The sequence below is a fragment of the Electrophorus electricus genome, chromosome 17, assembly GCF_013358815.1.
Source record: "Electrophorus electricus isolate fEleEle1 chromosome 17, fEleEle1.pri, whole genome shotgun sequence".
Classification (NCBI taxonomy): domain Eukaryota; kingdom Metazoa; phylum Chordata; class Actinopteri; order Gymnotiformes; family Gymnotidae; genus Electrophorus; species Electrophorus electricus.
In genome coordinates, this window is record NC_049551.1 from 16,467,681 (window position 1) to 16,486,203 (window position 18,523).

General features: G+C 49.6%; 1 protein-coding gene across 2 annotated transcripts in view; it reads right to left on the reverse strand.

The window, feature by feature from the left end:
• The window catches only part of pi4kaa (phosphatidylinositol 4-kinase, catalytic, alpha a), a 30,992-nt gene continuing 12,469 nt past the window's right edge, over positions 1-18,523 (reverse strand). The window contains exons 17-55 of one of the 2 annotated variants that reach the window (XM_035535400.1): positions 15,846-15,946; positions 15,588-15,756; positions 15,003-15,053; positions 14,738-14,846; positions 14,492-14,628; positions 13,126-13,259; positions 12,198-12,280; positions 12,041-12,111; positions 11,830-11,954; positions 11,530-11,611; positions 11,350-11,433; positions 11,178-11,267; positions 10,975-11,094; positions 10,732-10,824; positions 10,200-10,356; positions 9,702-9,829; positions 9,375-9,533; positions 8,754-8,905; positions 8,545-8,652; positions 8,272-8,399; positions 7,419-7,577; positions 6,896-6,975; positions 6,553-6,752; positions 6,355-6,445; positions 5,908-6,075; positions 5,482-5,535; positions 5,238-5,358; positions 4,789-4,918; positions 4,632-4,702; positions 4,419-4,491; positions 4,215-4,285; positions 3,553-3,662; positions 3,359-3,463; positions 2,994-3,119; positions 2,705-2,825; positions 2,143-2,302; positions 1,934-2,023; positions 1,736-1,819; positions 1-1,456 (exon numbers count right to left, since the gene is read on the reverse strand). In XM_035535400.1, the coding sequence (XP_035391293.1) occupies positions 1,405-1,456; positions 1,736-1,819; positions 1,934-2,023; positions 2,143-2,302; positions 2,705-2,825; positions 2,994-3,119; positions 3,359-3,463; positions 3,553-3,662; positions 4,215-4,285; positions 4,419-4,491; positions 4,632-4,702; positions 4,789-4,918; positions 5,238-5,358; positions 5,482-5,535; positions 5,908-6,075; positions 6,355-6,445; positions 6,553-6,752; positions 6,896-6,975; positions 7,419-7,577; positions 8,272-8,399; positions 8,545-8,652; positions 8,754-8,905; positions 9,375-9,533; positions 9,702-9,829; positions 10,200-10,356; positions 10,732-10,824; positions 10,975-11,094; positions 11,178-11,267; positions 11,350-11,433; positions 11,530-11,611; positions 11,830-11,954; positions 12,041-12,111; positions 12,198-12,280; positions 13,126-13,259; positions 14,492-14,628; positions 14,738-14,846; positions 15,003-15,053; positions 15,588-15,756; positions 15,846-15,946 (4,347 nt within the window). In that variant the 3' untranslated portion in view covers positions 1-1,404. Of the gene's footprint in view, positions 1,457-1,735; positions 1,820-1,933; positions 2,024-2,142; positions 2,303-2,704; positions 2,826-2,993; positions 3,120-3,358; positions 3,464-3,552; positions 3,663-4,214; positions 4,286-4,418; positions 4,492-4,631; positions 4,703-4,788; positions 4,919-5,237; positions 5,359-5,481; positions 5,536-5,907; positions 6,076-6,354; positions 6,446-6,552; positions 6,753-6,895; positions 6,976-7,418; positions 7,578-8,178; positions 8,400-8,544; positions 8,653-8,753; positions 8,906-9,374; positions 9,534-9,701; positions 9,830-10,199; positions 10,357-10,731; positions 10,825-10,974; positions 11,095-11,177; positions 11,268-11,349; positions 11,434-11,529; positions 11,612-11,829; positions 11,955-12,040; positions 12,112-12,197; positions 12,281-13,125; positions 13,260-14,491; positions 14,629-14,737; positions 14,847-15,002; positions 15,054-15,587; positions 15,757-15,845; positions 15,947-18,523 lie in introns of both variants that reach the window. The other variant, XM_035535399.1, reaches the window with a different exon arrangement.

Consider the following 18,523-nt stretch of genomic DNA (forward strand, 5'->3'; position numbering starts at 1 on the left):
TTTCTTTCAACTCTTTGTATTTCGTTGGACAAACATGAACACATTGCTGGGATTTCAATCTGGAACGGAGTACAATTTCTAGCATAGGGGCACTGCACATGCTGAGTGGTGACCAGACCCCTGTTCTTCACGCCCTCAACCCTTGGTAAGGTCACACAGAACTTTGGCCCCGGGTCCATAGCGCAACAGCTAGTGAGCTCACGAAAAAAGAGAAGCTGTGTCTCAAATCCCCTTTCCATTTGGTATGTAACGCAACCCAAAAAAAAAAACCACGGCGACAGTTAACATGAAGGTTACTGCGCAGCAGTGTCTCACACCCCACAAACAAATGAAACACAGCGCAACAGCTGCAGAAGGCAACGATAAACCATAAACAGACCTACTGTTATATTAAGACTTTAAAAATCCTTAAGTGCAGGATCATAGATTATCATTCAGCGTTTCTCTCACATATAAGACATATTATATACACACACACGGTTCACTAGACTATTTTTGCTATACTAAAATTGTTTACTGATTATTGAATAATACCTTTTAAAAGAAAATTATTTAACAGACTAATGGATTGAATGAATTCTAACGCAGACGTGTGGGTAAACTCTCTGAAATAACCTTTAAATAAAGTGAAGCTGGTTGTCTTTGCAGACTTCCACCGGGCAGTCACCCGGCATACAGGCTAATGGTTCAGATCCTTTTAGCCACCCAAAGGTTTCTCTGTGATTACACCACCACAAGATCATACAAATACATGCAGAAATATTGCAATTACACATGTCATTCAGATACCACCACCATCTGAACCGAAGCACAATTAAAACACTTAAAAAAGAAAAGAATGGAAAAACAACACCATTGGTTTAGTTTCCCTTTAAGGTTACATGTACAGTGCACCGTTTGCAGCACAAACACGACCAACCTGCACAGGTCGACATATTGCATAACAGCCAATCAGCAGGGGCACACACATACAGTACTAGTAGTGCCAGGTCAAGTGATGGCTTCCTGGGTTAGACGAGCAGAAACCCAGCCCTGAATTTCAAAGTAGATTAGAATACATTGTTAGGTGCAAAAAAAATGGAATGTTACCAACAAACTAGAAGGAAAAAACAAACAAACAAACACGACCACATGTGACTGCATACATTATTCTGAGGAACAGTTTACAGAGAGAGAACAGACACTCGGGCGACTACAGGGGCCCCGTGCTGGCAGGAGGAAACTACTGATCTGGACTTCGCAATTACCTCTGCCGTGACGGGGCCTGTGAATTATTAAAATCTATAAAGTGCTTGTCCTTGCGGATGCTAATCGAACTAATATGGCTGTTGACGTCAGACAGAAGGCCGTGGCTATCCGGCGCGGAAGCTGGAGACGACCCGGAGCGGGAGAGGGGCGCGTGTCTCAGTAGGGGATCTGGTTTTGGTAATACTGCAGCATGTCATACGTTTTGCTCCTGAAACACGGAAACAGAAGGTGGGGAGGGGGGGATGGATTACAAGCAGCTCTGAGCTTAAAAAACAACCCAGGATATGGCTATCGACATGGCTATTGACTTACAGAATACATGACCACAACACGTGACCATGATTTTGGCTGTCTAAGGCATTTTGGATATCAAATCAAAAAGCATCGTAAAAAAAACAGCAGGCTGAGAGATGAGAAAGCGATGTTACGCTGGGTTTGAGGGCCAAAGCGGAGAACCAAGAAACCCGGTAAAACGCTGCATACGCACCTGCTACTGAGGAAACAGCGCTCGATGACTTTGATGATGAACGCTGCTGCCTCCTTTTCACTCATGTTGGGGTTGAACCTTTGCCTGTTGGACACAAACGACAGAACTCTGAAGAGGGTGTGAGGGCTCGCGGCCATCCAAACCCCAAAAACGGACATCAGTCGGGTGTGTCTCAAAACAACCGGACTTGTAACATACTTGAGCAGTTTTATGGTCTGTCCCCTAAAGCACGGAAGGCCAGTGTCCAGCATCAAGGTCACCAAGGATACTACAGCATCCATATACGGCCTGAGAGAGAGAGACTTCAGTTAAAGAGAAGAAACAATAGCTCTTCTATACACACTAACATGCGTGTGCCCTCAGGCCTTGAGCACGGCTCTAAAACATTTCCGCGTGGCCCGTCTCACCTTACTGCGAGGTAGCCGCGCACGCACATCTCCATGAACCATTTAAAGGGTGTGGCCTCCATTTTCCCGCCCATAATCATCACCATCTCGTCGGTCAGTTTGATGTCTGGCTCCCAGCCTAGGTTCCCGCCAGGAGAGCTCTCGAACATGAAGCCAAAATCTACAGCCCCGGACCGAACAAACACCGCACGTTACTCCTGTTACACGTCCATACTGGAACATGCAAACAGTCAGTTACTCTTGGTGTGCAGTTATTACTGCACCTGAAGCAACCTTGAAACCTGTTGCAAGAAAAATGCTTCCGCTTTTACATATACTGTGTGTGTGTGTGTGTGTGTGTAAGCATGCATGCATCAGCTTGTATTGAAAGCTAGAGAGTCCGTTGGCCCATTCTGTTTTGGGCCCGCCAAAACAGAATGGATTGTGATGTGTACATGGGTGGTGTTGCGGGTGGTGTTATAGGTGGAGATGTGGGTGGTGTTGGGTGTTGCAGGTACACCCAGCAGTGTTGCTGCAGGTGGTGGTGGTGTGGGTGGTGTTGCGGGCGGTGGTGCGGTCTAACCAATATGGATGAGGTGTCCTTTGCTGTCCAGCATGATGTTGCCGTTGTGACGATCTTTGATCTGCAGCAGGAACAGCAGTAGACTGTAGGCGGCCATGCTGCGGATGAAGTTATACCGCGCCTGGTGGAGCAGAGGGGACAGACCACACGTCAGCACCACCCACCACACGTCAGCACCACCCACCAGGGCACAGACCTCCACACAACCAAAATAATTCAAATTCTTCAAAGGGAGAGTTCGTTTCATTTTGCAGATAATTTCAGTGAGCAGAGCTGAAACGCATGTCACCTTCTGGAAGGCCAGAGTGGACTCGTCCCCGTACCGGTTCCTAAAGTAGTCGTACATGCCAAAGTCGGTCTGCCTGCCTAGCTGGTCACGGGACTTGCAGTCAGGGATGCACTCAATCACACCGCACTTGGGTAAAAACAAAAAAAACATGCATTTTATGCATATTCACTTTGTTTAATTCCATTTATTCTTCAATTCCTTCAGGAGTTCAAAAGCTCAAAATATAGGAGAGGTTTCGACTGCACTAAGGAAAGGAAATCCAATCCAGACCATTAACACACCGAACCACTCGGTTCCGAGGATGGCGTGCATCGTGCCTGACAGCGAGTGCTCATGATGAGTAGCACACGAGGCGTATAACTCACCCCGGGGGCTGTGGCTACCACTCTGTAGGGGAACACGAACAGGTCCAGCCCCACCAGCTGGAAAATGTTCTTAAACAATCCGATGATCTGCAACGCCAGCATGTCCTAGCACAAGGGACACAGAGGGGTGGCCTTTACTGGGACGTTCCTTGTGGCTGAAGTGAGGCCCTCTGAACTTTTCGAGCAAACCTGACCTGTCTGCAGTCGTCTCCCACTTTAAAGATGGCTGCCTGCCAGCAGACTTCCCGAGCGCTCTCCGAGCTGCTGTCGCCGTTTTCCGAGGAGTCGGAGCTGCGGCGCATACCTGCAATGGGCCAGAAAGAAACCCAGACTCCTTCAGTTCCACGTCGGTAGAAGCAGGGCGATGATCAATTTTCCATTTTCCATTATTCACGCATAACTTCCATTAAGGATACTTTAAATAAAGGTGTTAAATCACTGACGAAAGTTTGTTTTGGACTGCAAGCATCTTTCCAGACCAAAATGCCCACTGCTTGCATCAACAATATTTTAAGCTCAGTGGCAAAATAAAGTGGCCAAGGAACAATCACTGGAACATTTATAATCTCACAGTTCCAAATCCCAATCCCCTATTCCCAATCCTAATCCTCCTTTTCCCAACCTGGGCACATTTTAAAGATAATATGAAAAAAAGAAACTGGTATCAAAATATCAACCATAAGAGCCAATATAGTTAACGTGTCTCTGAGAAGGGTTCTTGTGTTAACAGGGGTATTAAGTAGCAGTCCTAAAACCTTTACGTACGTTTTTGACCATCAGCATAACCATAATGTTCAAATTTATGATCATCTCAGCTCAGTACACAAAAGGAAAGAGGAAGTCAGTCACTACACACCTTCTTTCTCCAGTTCACTCACTCCACATCTCTTGACTTTGAACTTTGCGAGATAAGGAGCTTTGGCGGCACTGCAAAACACAAACACGTGAATAAGAAGGCAACCGATTAGTGGGCCACAATCACTGGTGCTATAATCAGCTGTAGTGGTACATAAATGATGCATGACTGCACGCTATAGTCAGCGTTTCACACACATCGCACCTCTGCATAGGAGTGCCAGACTTGTAGTCGATATCCAAAACAATGGCTTCAGGGTTGCTTGGTAAGTAGCAGCCTGGGAGAGTAGAAGGAACAAAAACAGACCACGGACTGACATGAGAACAAGTCGGGGATGGCGAAGAAGGGGAATGAAGGGAATCCACGAGGAAAACACTCCGAGGTTTTTGTTGTGGAAGGTTACGGCGGTCCACTGACCTGGCTGGACTTTAATCTCGGACAAGGCTTTGAGACAAGCTCGCTTCCTCTCCTCGCCTTTGGGGACAGGTCTGGCCAGATGAACCCAACAGAACACAGCCACGTTATTAACGGAGAACAGAAGGATGGCATTAGAGGAGTTCAATCGTCAACGTACTTAATGATGGCGGAGACGTTGGTGATCTTGTTGAAGAAGTCAAACTCGCGCTGGTAGAAATCTTTGGCTGGGCCTGACAGGGACCCTATGATCTCCTCCATCATCTGCTCCAGCAGATCTCCAATGTCCGCTGGAGAACCAGGACAGAGGACAAGAAGCAAAAGAAAAACAACCCTTTAACTTCCATGAATGTTCTACAGCACCTACAGTGCCAGTAAAGACCCACTATGGGCTTGAGACCTCAGTCTCACTGCTGGGAAGTTGGGAACTGACAGTGGTCCACGGAGCACAAAGGATTATTTCACCCCAAAAATTAACTGATTGAACAATACTAATGTTGAAAGAATGGTTGCAGTGGTTTGCTGAGATCTTGTTAATGTGTACTGAATGCTTTGCAAGCAGTTATCTGTCCCATCGAAGAAGCTTTCCACTTTGTGCTCTGCACTTACGATCTTTCTGGTGACCCTCCTCATCCACGTAGATGTTGGTCTTCATATTCCAGATGAACTGGTGGGCCAGGAGTTGTGACTTCTGTGCAGCCCACAGTATGTACTCACGCACATAACCCATCTGCCATGGAGGAAGGAGGAGCATGAGTCAACAGAAACCACTGCCCTGCGGATTGTTATGAAAGGGCCTGGGCATGCTAGGGAGGGGCAGGGCAACCCAGGGCATAGCAGAGTGTCCCCCTACCTTGTCGTACCGGAGCGCTTGCACGATTTGAGGAATGTAGAAGAGAATTGCATCCTGTTACAGCAAAGAAAGGAAAGTTACACGGGCTGGGACGTTTCACGAGAACCACACGACTTCCCGGAGTAAAATCAAGACTGACAGTGTGGAATGATACACACATGTTCACAGCGCCTTCACACAGCTCAGAAAAGATAAAGGAACACCTTACTCATACTCAGTTGGCAATAGAGAGAGAAATTACAAAACGACTGATGGTGACGAGGAAAAGTGTGAGTTCAGCTCCAAGGAGCAACTCAACTCAGCTAATAATACACAGGAAACTGGGTGTAGGAGGTCACTGACACACATCTGCTTTATGGCTCCCCCTACAGCACTGATGAGGTCACTGCACGCCTCTCTAGCGCGCCTGCGGGCAGTAGAACGCACCGGCGGGAAGGAGCGCAGCACTTTCACCGCGTACTGGGCCGTGAGCGGGTGTGGCGGGTACATGCTGGAGAAGTAGGACAGGCCGGTGGGCGGGTCGGCGGGGGCCCAGCACAGGATGTGGCTCAGCTCGGGCGAGTCGGCGTCGATGGTGTGCCACGTGACCAAGAACTGGGGAGTGGAGAGAGACATGGCGAGGGCCAATGAAGACGCGAGGCAGGAGCAGCACAGGCCAGGGCCCTTCACGCCTGCCCTCTATCTTACATGGAGAGGTTTCTACATGGGCTCACGTGCCTGCACGCAGGATACCGGTACCTCCTACGCTGTGTACCTTCTACCACATGTGGTGCTTATTATTTCAGGCTTTACACTGTAGTCAAGATCAAAAACAAACAAACACACGGTTCACAGCAGAGTAAAGGGAAGGTTGCACGACCTCTCCTGCCTCACCTTGACGGCGTCTGGGACGTCACTGACCGATCCGGGGTCCAGTCGGACCAGCCGGGTCACTTCAGCTACGATAGCGTCCGTGTTTTTAAACCTGCAATACAGGTCAAGACGGGTCACTGCACCTGTCCCCGACGCAACGGCGTTATTAGGGCCAGCTGAGACTAGAATGGAGAAGCAGGAACGCTGCATGGGGCGCACCTGGCTGGCAACTGCAGCGCGAGGTAAGGAGAGATGCTCCAGGCCAGGTTGACGTTGTCCTTCCATTGCTTCTCACTTAGATTGATGTACTTGGACCTCCAGTTGGAGATGCTGGTCTCCACCGATTGCTCGGTAAAGATGCCCAGCTCCTGGGCGGACAGTGGGTTGTACCAGGTAGCGAGTCTCTCGATCTCGCTCGCCTGGACAGGGACAGACAGAAGAGATTGCCGATTGAGAACTTGGGTCTAGAGGGGGATCGTTTGAGCAAAACATGCTAACTTGGCTAGCAATAAAGGTGCTAACTGGTTAGACTACAGGGACAGGGACAGAGTGGCTGGCTTACCAGTAAGGCCAACAGTAGTGTTCTGCGCTTCATGTAGTACTTGTGCAGTTGAGTGCCTCTGTTGCTCTTCTTTGACATTCCTGAGGTATATGAACGAAAGGCATGTACAGGGGGTATTTATATAGCCCATGTATTTATAGAGGTATTTACATAGCCCAGGCATGTACAGGGGGTATTTATATAGCCCATGTATTTATAAAGGTATTTACATAGCCCAGGCATGTACAGGGGGTATTTATATAGCCCATGTATTTATAGGGGTATTTATATAGCCCATGTATTTATAGGGGTATTTACATAGCCCAGGCATGTACAGGGGGTATTTATATAGCCCATGTATTTATACGGGTATTTATATAGCCCGGTCATGCACAGGGAGTATTTATATAGCCTGGGTCGGTACAGGGGGTATTTATATAGCCCATGTATTTATAGGGGTATTTACATAGCCTGGGTCAGTACAGGGGGTATTCATATGACCCTGATCATGGTTGTGTTGCGGAAGCACCAGGGAAACCCGTACCCGATTTCTTGGAAGTGGTGGACATTCCGCTGGACAGCGGGTACGTGTTGATCCAGCCCTGGGTGCTCTGCTGCCGGGTAGCCATGGACACGTCCGTGGTGTTCCTGGGGTCCGCAGCCGTCATCACGGACAGGCTGTTCAGTGACGGGTCCTGGTTGTCTGCCAAACGTAAGCGGAGGGGGCCGTCAGCGACCTCCATTCACGGCCCCCCTTTTTAAAAATATTATTTCACATTTTTACTTTTAAACAGCTCTGTGTTCTGTATTAACTCGCCAACTGAATTTTCTCTTCAGTCTCATCATCTACCTTACGGACGAGCCCACCTTTCACTCCAGCTCCTCCTGGCTCTCCCTTTCGCAGTCTGATTGAATTAGTCAAATTTGCACTACAAATGGCACATTTAAACATATAAATATCAACAGAAACACTTTGTGGTGCTGTCTCAGTGGTACAGCACAGGGATGGAGTCTTTGAGGAGGTGGCTAGTCCTAAAATAGTCCTCTGATGTTTGAATGAACATGCATTTTACATGAGTGCTAATGTATGGGATGGGTGATGCTAAAGGGATCAGATGATGGGCTGGTGGGGACACCATTTCTCAATTTGCGTTCAGGGCCAAACTGAGAAATCGGGCGGGGCAAGATGGCAAGGGCGTGCACTTTTTGGCGTAGGGTTCAAATTTGCACGGCAGAAAATTTGAACTGACACAACATGCTCCCGAAACGTTGAAGCTCCCGCGGTTGGAGCGAGGAAGGCTTACTCAAGATCGATATCGGAGAAGTGCTGGAAACGATTAGCGATCCGAAAATCCCAGCAGACAAGGAGCTTTGAGGAGGATTGGCGCTAGGCTCACCAGCTGGCACGAGTTGGCTAGCGGCTAGGTACTTCTTGTCCGAGAGGATACTGGCGTAGAACTTGATCATGACACTGATGTCCTCACGAAGACACTTGTCCCCCTGAGTGGGGAACTTGGACGCCACACTAAAGAGGGAGACAAATCAGAGGCAATATTAAAAATCCTCCATGATTATAATGTTCATCACTACAGATGTTGGGTAGTAACATCATTATGCATTTTGCAGTAATCAAATCCTGTGTAGGTCAGTGGAAACACGTTCTGAAATACCTGAAGTAGTCGAAGGCAGTGGAGTAGATCTTCTCTCTGAGAACATTCCGGATGGTGGCATTGGTGACCACATCAGAATGGAGCAGGGAAAGGCCAAGGGTCAGCAACCTGCATACAAACCACATCAAAAGCTACTGCGTTACTGACCTACGGGCCCCCAAAAAAGGTGAAAGTGGGAATCCCAGAGCTGCTTGGCATCAGTTGGGAACCTGAAGCGCGGTCCGATGGCAGCGACGTGCCGGTTCAGGCTGCTCTTTGACCCGCCCACAGTGAGCGACAGTGACCTCTGCAGGAGACTGCCGAAAATCTCCACCTGGTCCACACTGGAGTACTTGGCGATCTCGAAGCGCTGGACAAGGAACTGTAGGAACATTTCAGAAAAGAAAGGTCAGTCTATAGACCGACTGAAAAATGAATACTATATATATCACACACACACACACACACACACACACACACGCACGCACGCACGCACACCAGAGCTGGAATGGACAATGGATAAATTTAGTCCACAAAGTGAATGAAACTGATTAACTTTTAAAACAGTACATATCATTTAGGGATTATATTTCTGATCATTGGTAGAACTGAAACCAAACTGTAAACCAAACAGAAACAGAACTGAATCCCAACCTTCATATCTGATTATCAATTTTTTGTTACAATATATAGAAAAATGTTCCTGAACTTATTGAATAAAGCATCAGAAGTGAGAGCGCTCCTCTACCAAGCTGAAGGTCTGAAGGACATTGGGTCTGCTCCTTCTGGGGTGGAGCATAAGGAGATTTCACGCTACGCAAATCCAATCGAGCAAGGTCCATGCTGCTGACCTCGATCCAGATGTAGTGGGGCGTGACGTCCGGCGGGCAGGGCAGAGGCTGGCTCTCCTCAGATGCTGCCAGGGGGTCGGCCTCCAGCTGGGCGTCTGAGAACAGGCCCATCTTCAGCTCTACTGTCATCTGCCACGCGCTTGCCATCTCACGCATGAACTGCAGGTGGGTAGATTCCAGGACAATTAAAATGGGGCGTCCACTTTTCAAAATGTCCAAATGTCCTTAATGGTGCATCAGAGTGAACGACTTGCTAGCACCTTGAACATCTAGGTGAATTACTTCAGAAGATGAGTGCTAATCTAGGCCAAGGGTAAAGAGACTTACCGGGACCTCCACGCCAGTTCTAGCTGCTAGCAGCCATTCCCAGCAGGCAATAGCTGTTTCCATGCCGTTCTCTGTAAACATCTTCAGTGGAGACCAGCACAAGTGGTGCAGGAGCTGTGGATCACAGTCTGCAGCACATGCAAATCCCGTCTAATTACACAGTACAGTCTGGACACACACTTCCCTCTCCTCGCACCACACCGCACAGCCTGACTGCCATCTCTGATTACTAGTATTGCTAAAATTCAGAAGAATTTCTTGGTTACGTGACACAACAATGGTTCATTTGTATAACAATCATCTTGTACAGTTGAAGCGATCACATCACATCTGCCTGCACTGTAAGATGAGGTGTGTGCGTGTGTTCTGGATCAGTAATCTGTGGTAGGGATATATGTGTGTGTGTGTGTGTGTGTGTGTGTGTGTGTGTGTGTGTGTGTGTGTGTGTGTGTGTTCGTTCTGGATCAGTAATCTGAGGTGTGTGTTCTGGATCAGTGCCTTTCGAGCTGATGAGGAGTGCTGCCAGTTTGAACATGGCCTCTGTGAAGGCCTCCGGCTGGCCCCCGTCCAGAGCCGCACTCAGCTGCTGGACCATCAGCTTGTTCAGATCTGACGTGCTCTGCGTGGCCTCTGAGAACTGGATCATCCCTGCCACCTAAACGATACACACACACACACAGACACAGGCAGCACTGTGAAAGTTGATACCTCTGCTTCAAACCCAATGGGATGTGTAATCCTTGATTAACCTTTAACCAGTTATTGCATGAGGAGTCGATGATAAACTACAGGAAAGGAGTTGAGATGTTGGGCTGCAGTTCAGAGCAGCTTCTCTCTGAAGAACCAACAGACAGGAAGAAAGGGTGGAGACAGAGAAGCGGCAGGAGGCAAATGCCGGGAATATAGCAGGAATGTAGCGAGGGAGGAATTTTTGGCACAGCCTTTCTCCCAAACATCCGTTATTACCTCACTCCCTGAAGTAAAGTGGTTGATATTGAAACTGAGAGATCGAATAGGAATGAATCATCACCTCCCCCGCATAGCGGTTCCTCAGGTTCAACGAGGCCATGAAGTTGGAATAATCTTTCTTGACACAGGCCGGCCTCTCCGTCAGCAGAGTGGTCTAAAGTCAGAACAGATCCGTTAGCAGGCACGAGACCCAACCTGTTCTCACAACAATCCATCCGTGCTTCACGTTCACTAAACACAGAAAGGTCAGTTCAGGTCAGCAGGTCAGCATCTGCACTGCTGCATTCTCCCGGCGGACACTCACGCCCAGGGCGGTGCTCTGCCGGTTGTAGCCCGCGAAGTGCAGGATGCTCTCGGTTGCCATGGCAAGGCCCGTGTGCTGGGACAGGCCGGACACCCAGTTCTGGTGCTTGTTAAGGTACTCCTGCGGCAGAGACGGACAGGTGAGGACCAGCTGTCGGCACAGTCGTCGTGGCGATCGGCTGTCGGGGGCGGTTCCGCACCCACCTGTAGGTGGGACTTGGTGACGGACGGCGCCCACTTCATGGCCTCCTTCAGGATCTCGCCACAGCGCGCGGCAAAGTCCTTCACGATGCTCTGCGTCAGGACAGAAAAGTGTCGGGCAAACTGGAGCCAGAGAGGGAGCGGAGCGGCGTCGGGACCGGCCACCTCTGCTCACCTCTCTGGCTTCGTACGTGTCAGGAACAGTGACGCGGTGTGGGGTGTCTGGGATGTCGTAGTACGGCTGATCTTTGTGGATGTCCTGCGAGGAGAAGGAACGAAAGCGTTACGTAGGAGGGACGGCACGGCCCGCGGCTCGGGGGACGCTTCCCGGTCGGCTGGCGGCGAGCACACTCACGGCACTGAGCGAGAGAGACAGGGTCTGCAAAATATCCAGCATGGTCTTCAGTACACGACCGCTCCACAGCAGATGAGGGAAGCTGGAATCAAACACTCGCTATTAACGTCCATCCTCATAACACTGATCACCAGGACTCACTACTGATCTGACAAGTATGATAATCTAATTATCTTAGTTATGTTTCTGTGAAAGAGCGCCAGAACCCCCAGCAGACATAACGGTTATATTCAAACTCCTTCACAGTCGTCCCTCAACCCCATACGCGAGTGCTGCACAGAGTGGAGGAGGGCCGCTCACGTTTCGGCCAGGCCAGAGAGGTACTTGTCCGCCACTCGCCGGATCCTCTTGTGGACGTGGTTGAAGTTGACCAGCAGGAACTGGGCGTGCCGTTCCAGTTCCTCCTCGTGCGCCTTGGTCTTGGGCTGAGAAAGGAGAGCGAACCGTGAGAGGCCGCAGGCCAGTGGCTCCGGGGAGCGGGGTCGGCACACATCTACGCCCCCCGCGTTACCTTGTCAGCCATCATCTGAAGGAAGACGTCAAAAACCTTGTCGCTGACGGCGATCACACACTGCATCATCCCTGAGGAAGGCGGGAAACGAGGAAGATGATTGGCTGGTGTCTGTGCCTCGGTGCAGAAAGAGGGACCGTTGCAGGCCTACACCCACCTGACTTGTCTTTCTGGATGGCTCGGTCTTCAAAATAACGAAACATCACCTGGAAGCGGTCAGAATCCAGAGAGCGCAGCATTCTGGAATTCAGAGAATGAGACTTTGGATTACATGAGCAAGCCTGAGGTGTTTTTAACAAACATAACGAGAAATGACAATCTATTAACCAGTTTCAGGAAGAGAACACTGAGTCACTTTAGTCGGACAGGTTTTAATCTGTTAGCACTGTTGGCACACATCAGAGCTATTCAGGCATGAACCTTCAGTCCAATTCAGATTATGGATTTAGTAAATTAAATTAATAGATTAAACCACCAACCACTTGTATCTTCTTGACTGCTTCCTCGTGATTCTTGGCTTCTAGGTAAAGGCGGGGTGGAAAAATCTACATCACCCTCTCGTATACGTCTAGAACGTCTGAGAGCTAAAATGCTCAGTGACTTTATTGTGTGAAACGCTGGCGGAATCCGCTATGATGTGGGCGATTTCTACTGAAAAATAATCCACACATCACAATAAATGTATAACTACACTTTGTCGTGATAGAACTTCCCTCACCCGCTGTGAAACTGCCGTGCAGTGAAGACACAGCTACAGGCCACGCCAAACACGACTTCAAAATTACCTCACTGTGAGGAACACTGGGACATTACGCAAATAAGATGCCACGGGCTTTTACGTTCATAAGGCATTCAACACTGCAAGATGGTGATAAGTAGAAAATAAGTGATAATTATAAAAGGCAGATGTGTGGATATGTAAAAATAACGCACCCTGTCTCGAGTGAAAGAGAAATTTAGGTCTGAAATGAAGATGCTATGAGCGTCTGCAAGGTACCATGTGACGAGCTCACTCATCACAATAATTGTGCAGATGATAACCGTGTATCAGAGTGACACTGAGGTCTAAGCGCACACATAAATACCTCATGTACTCCAGCCGGTAGACGGACAGCAGGTAGGTTGACATGGCAAAGTCCAGTTTGTTAATGAGAGCAGCGACTTCAGGAGGCGGATCCAGCAAATTAATGATGGTACTTCTCAGATCATTGAGCTCGGCCTGAAAACAGCCAGACAGCTCGGTTCAAACTCCCTCTCCCACACACACGCCCACTCACGCACTGCAACAATAACTAATAACCCACACCGGCTCAAACTCTCTCACACAAGCACACTCACTCACTCACTAAAACATCAGGAGAATCTAAATGCCATTAATGGAAATTAGAATCTGGGCCCAGCTGATCATATGCCACTTAAATCCAAACAGGCTGGTTTGGACCTTAAAATGTCTGTGCTGGCAGTCCAATTACTGTCACGGACAATTTCAAGTTTCCATAATGCTGAAGCAGGAAGTGGCAGAAAGCAGCTGATCGATAAACAGCGTAGACTTCATCACCATCAGTTACACGTCATCACTGACCTAATCTTGCACCTCACTATATACACGACTTGTTTTTCATGCTTAGAGGACGCAGAGAGTGTTAGAATATTTGACAAAGCCTATAACTAATACTGATTATTGACAATTATAGGTGATCAATAGTTCTAGGAAACATTTCTGTTAATGGAAGTGGATTATTTTTCCCCCGTAAGTGTAGTTAATAATGAAGTCTGCTTCTCTGGGACTGTATGCTACTTTCAGGCAGCACACGCCTCCCTAGTGCGTCCGGAAATCCTCGGCAAACAAGTTAAACTTGGCCTGGGACAGAGTTCTCCAGGCTACTGCACGTCCCCATTTTTGTGTACAGGACAGTCCCAGGTCCAGAGAACCACAGTGCAAAACACGGCCTCAGCGGGGCATCCGATTAAATAACTCCAGCCAGTCTGAAATGGAACCTTTCTCTAAGCAAACTGGTGGGACTGCCAAAGGCTCTGGACAATCTCACGTTATTGACATTACTGCGAGCTGCTCCCAGAGGAATGAGTCAGCCACGGTTGGGACAGACTTCATTTACAGAGGTTGAAATCTGTGATGGAATCGTGGTTACTCCAAAACGTTACTCTGAAAGTCCTCCAAAAATGGCTACAAAAAAACGGAAGATTTGAGAATTATATCAAACCCGCAACGATTCAATCCAGCTAACCTGGTAGTGCACATATGAGGAACAGGGCCCTGATTTTTAAGCAAACAAACACTGAAGCATGCAGCATCACAGCACTAATTACTACCAAGCACTCCTCCGAATTCCACCATCCTACTTTTTCTTTTTTGGACATCGCCCTTTATTTTGAGCTAATGGTGCCTATTAGCTGCCACAGCTGGGCCACGGCGAGTGCACCGAACCGTACTGGGGTGACGGTGTCATTCTTGAGGGCGGAGTTATACTGCAGCTCGGAGCGCAGGGGCTCCCCGCTGGGGAACGTCAGCAACGGCGACTTGGTGGCGATTTCACACACCCCCTCATACCACTCCTCCGGCCACAGTCCTGCAGGGAGACGTCACACGCTCAGAGCGCAGATGGAGTCACAGCGCAGGGCTACCGTGATTGCCCACACTTAAACGCCGGTTGCTAGGGTGCAGCCATGGCGACTCACCCGAGCCTTCCACGGCAAAACCCATGACAACCGAGTAGAGCCAGAAGTCGCGGAAGAGCTTCTGTAGGCGGGGCTTCGCCTCCTTTATTGGTGGTAAACGTCTGGTCAGCTGGATGTGAAATAAAGTAGACTGGGTTAAGTAGTGAGAGCGACACCAAAACAGCTTCCTCCTAGCGATACGCAGTGCACTACGGAGGGAGTAGAAGAGTGAATGCCTGTTAAAAGAGCATTTTTAGGTGGTTAAGAACCGGAATAAATCTCTTACCACAGCTATGACAGGTATGAGCACTCCCAAGTTACCCGCGCTACTGGAAGCCTGAAAGAGAATAAGAAAAAATGTGTCATTTCTCATGGTGGATGGGTAGGAAAGTTCCTTAAACGGCACGTAATCTTATTACCCTCACGGTCCCTCTCTGTCCAATCCATAATGACCCTTTAGTGGACTCTTTCACACTAACCCCTGTGAACCTTAACTGCTTTCTGCATTAGCATGTCACTGAGCGCCTCTACAGCCAAACCCTGTTACATACGCACGCGCACACACGGACCTCCGTACTTATCGAGTGCAGATTAACGCAGCTACCATGAGCAGCGGCCTATACACTTCCAGCAGTGTTTCAGTGGAAGGCCATAACTAAGACAACACATTAATAACCCAGCATCTGAAATACAGCGCAGGCTGAACCCCGCAGACAGTCCTGACTGGTCAGGCCTGTTCCAGTACAGGTACTACACACCTCCAGACCACGCACAGGCCAATCACATCAAAGCATGCTAGAGAAAATTTCAATATTAATGCCTTGTTTTCACTCATTTTCACAGCATGGTGCTGGGAGTGCGGGTCCGGTACCTTAAGCGCCGGGCCCTTCTCGCTGGCCCTCTCGCTGGCTCTCTTCCCCTCGAGGCCCAGCTGGACAAACAGCTCCAGCAGGTTCACCAGCAGTTCATCCACCATGTGCTCCGCCTGCAGGTTGGCGGCGATGTTGGCGAGCGCGTTGATCACCGCCAGCGAGCAGTGTCTGGACAACACACAAACGGCCATGGTCTCAGCCTTCACAAAACTGCTCCCACAGCCGAACACTGACAGGGATGACAGAATGACCGTTACCGGTATCCATGGTCTTTGTAGTCTTTGGTGGAGTACACCATTGAACTGGCCTTCACGCTTATTTGCTGAAACAAGTTCCAGACCTCCTGATATATGTATTGCTGAAAGAGTAAAACAAACAAACACAAACAAACAGAGAAAGATCAATCTTATAACTCTCAGCACTGAGACATGGTGACTGAGCTCAAAGTGACACGCCTGTCCGGACAGGATCAGGTTTGCAACGAAATGTTTTACGCCTCTCCTCAGTGGAGAATCTCACACGTTCTGACAGCATTAAAACTACAGGATGAACGAGATTACAGTGTGTTACCTGGATGTATGCAACAGTCTGAATATAAACAATCTTTTACAGTTAAACAGGAAATCAGGGATACAGCTAGTAGTTGTGATTATATTTATCATCTCCCCCTTAATAAGCCTGCGACGTTTCACTACTCTCAGAGATTTTTTCCTCTGCATGATGCTCTCCCAGACCGGAAGATTTAACCTGCAGACCATCTCTTCATTTCACAATTCAGGCCAATATTTGATTCAGGAGCATCTCTGGTGGATCTGCACGGTGGACTAAAAGCAGGCAGTAGCAGAAGACAAAAACCAGGAGACGAAAATGATCAGAAGAGAGTGACAGAGGGGAATGTCGGTAGGTGAGGCAGCCTGTAACTGTGTCGGGGGAGGACGGAGGACGCAGGCAGATACCTGTGATGTGTGTGTGTGTGTGTGTGTGGACCCACGTTCCCTGTGATGTGTGTGTGTGTGTGGACCCACGTTCCCTGTGATGTGTGTGTGTGTGTGGACCCACGTTCCCTGTGATGTGTGTGTGTGTGTGGACCCACGTTCCCTGTGATGTGTGTGTGTGTGTGGACCCACGTTCCCTGTGATGTGTGTGTGTGTGTGGACCCACGTTCCCTGTGATGTGTGTGTGTGTGTGGACCCACCTTCCCTGTGATGTGTGTGTGTGTGTGTGGACCCACCTTCCCTGTGATGTGTGTGTGTGTGTGTGGACCCACCTTCCCTGTGATGTGTGTGTGTGTGTGGACCCACCTTCCCTGTGATGTGTGTGTGTGTGTGGACCCACCTTCCCTGTGATGTGTGTGTGTGTGTGGACCCACCTTCCCTGTGATGTGTGTGTGTGTGTGGACCCACCTTCCCTGTGATGTGTGTGTGTGTGTGGACCCACCTTCCCTGTGATGTGTGTGTGTGTGTGTGGACCCACCTTCCCTGTGATGTGTGTGTGTGTGTGGACCCACCTTCCCTGTGATGTGTGTGTGTGTGTGGACCCACCTTCCCTGTGATGTGTGTGTGTGTGTGGACCCACCTTCCCTGTGATGTGTGTGTGTGTGTGGACCCACCTTCCCTGTGATGTGTGTGTGTGTGTGGACCCACCTTCCCTGTGATGTGTGTGTGTGTGTGGACCCACCTTCCCTGTGATGTGTGTGTGTGTGTGGACCCACCTTCCCTGTGATGTGTGTGTGTGTGTGGACCCACCTTCCCTGTGATGTGTGTGTGTGTGTGGACCCACCTTCCCTGTGATGTGTGTGTGTGTGTGGACCCACCTTCCCTGTGATGTGTGTGTGTGTGTGGACCCACCTTCCCTGTGATGTGTGTGTGTGTGTGGACCCACCTTCCCTGTGATGTGTGTGTGTGTGTGGACCCACCTTCCCTGTGATGTGTGTGTGTGTGTGGACCCACCTTCCCTGTGATGTGTGTGTGTGTGTGGACCCACCTTCCCTGTGATGTGTGTGTGTGTGTGGACCCACCTTCCCTGTGATGTGTGTGTGTGTGTGGACCCACCTTCCCTGTGATGTGTGTGTGTGTGTGGACCCACCTTCCCTGTGATGTGTGTGTGTGTGTGGACCCACCTTCCCTGTGATGTGTGTGTGTGTGTGGACCCACCTTCCCTGTGATGTGTGTGTGTGTGTGGACCCACCTTCCCTGTGATGTGTGTGTGTGTGTGGACCCACCTTCCCTGTGATGTGTGTGTGTGTGTGGACCCACCTTCCCTGTGATGTGTGTGTGTGTGTGGACCCACCTTCCCTGTGATGTGTGTGTGTGTGTGGACCCACCTTCCCTGTGATGTGTGTGTGTGTGTGGACCCACCTTCCCTGTGATGTGTGTGTGTGTGTGGACCCACCTTCCCTGTGATGTGTGTGTGTGTGTGGACCCACCTTCCCTGTGATGTGTGTGTGTGTGTGGACCCACCTTCCCTGTGATGTGTGTGTGTGTGTGGACCCACCTTCCCTGTGATGTGTGTGTGTGTGTGGACCCACCTTCCCTGTGATGTGTGTGTGTGTGTGGACCCACCTTCCCTGTGATGTGTGTGTGTGTGTGGACCCACCTTCCCTGTGATGTGTGTGTGTGTGTGGACCCACCTTCCCTGTGATGTGTGTGTGTGTGTGGACCCACCTTCCCTGTGATGTGTGTGTGGACCCACGTTCCCTGTGATGTGTGTGTGGACCCACGTTCCCTGTGATGTGTGTGTGTGTGTGGACCCACGTTCCCTGTGATGTGTGTGTGTGTGTGGACCCACGTTCCCTGTGATGTGTGTGTGTGTGTGGACCCACGTTCCCTGTGATGTGTGTGTGTGTGTGTGGACCCACGTTCCCTGTGATGTGTGTGTGTGTGTGGACCCACGTTCCCTGTGATGTGTGTGTGTGTGTGGACCCACGTTCCCTGTG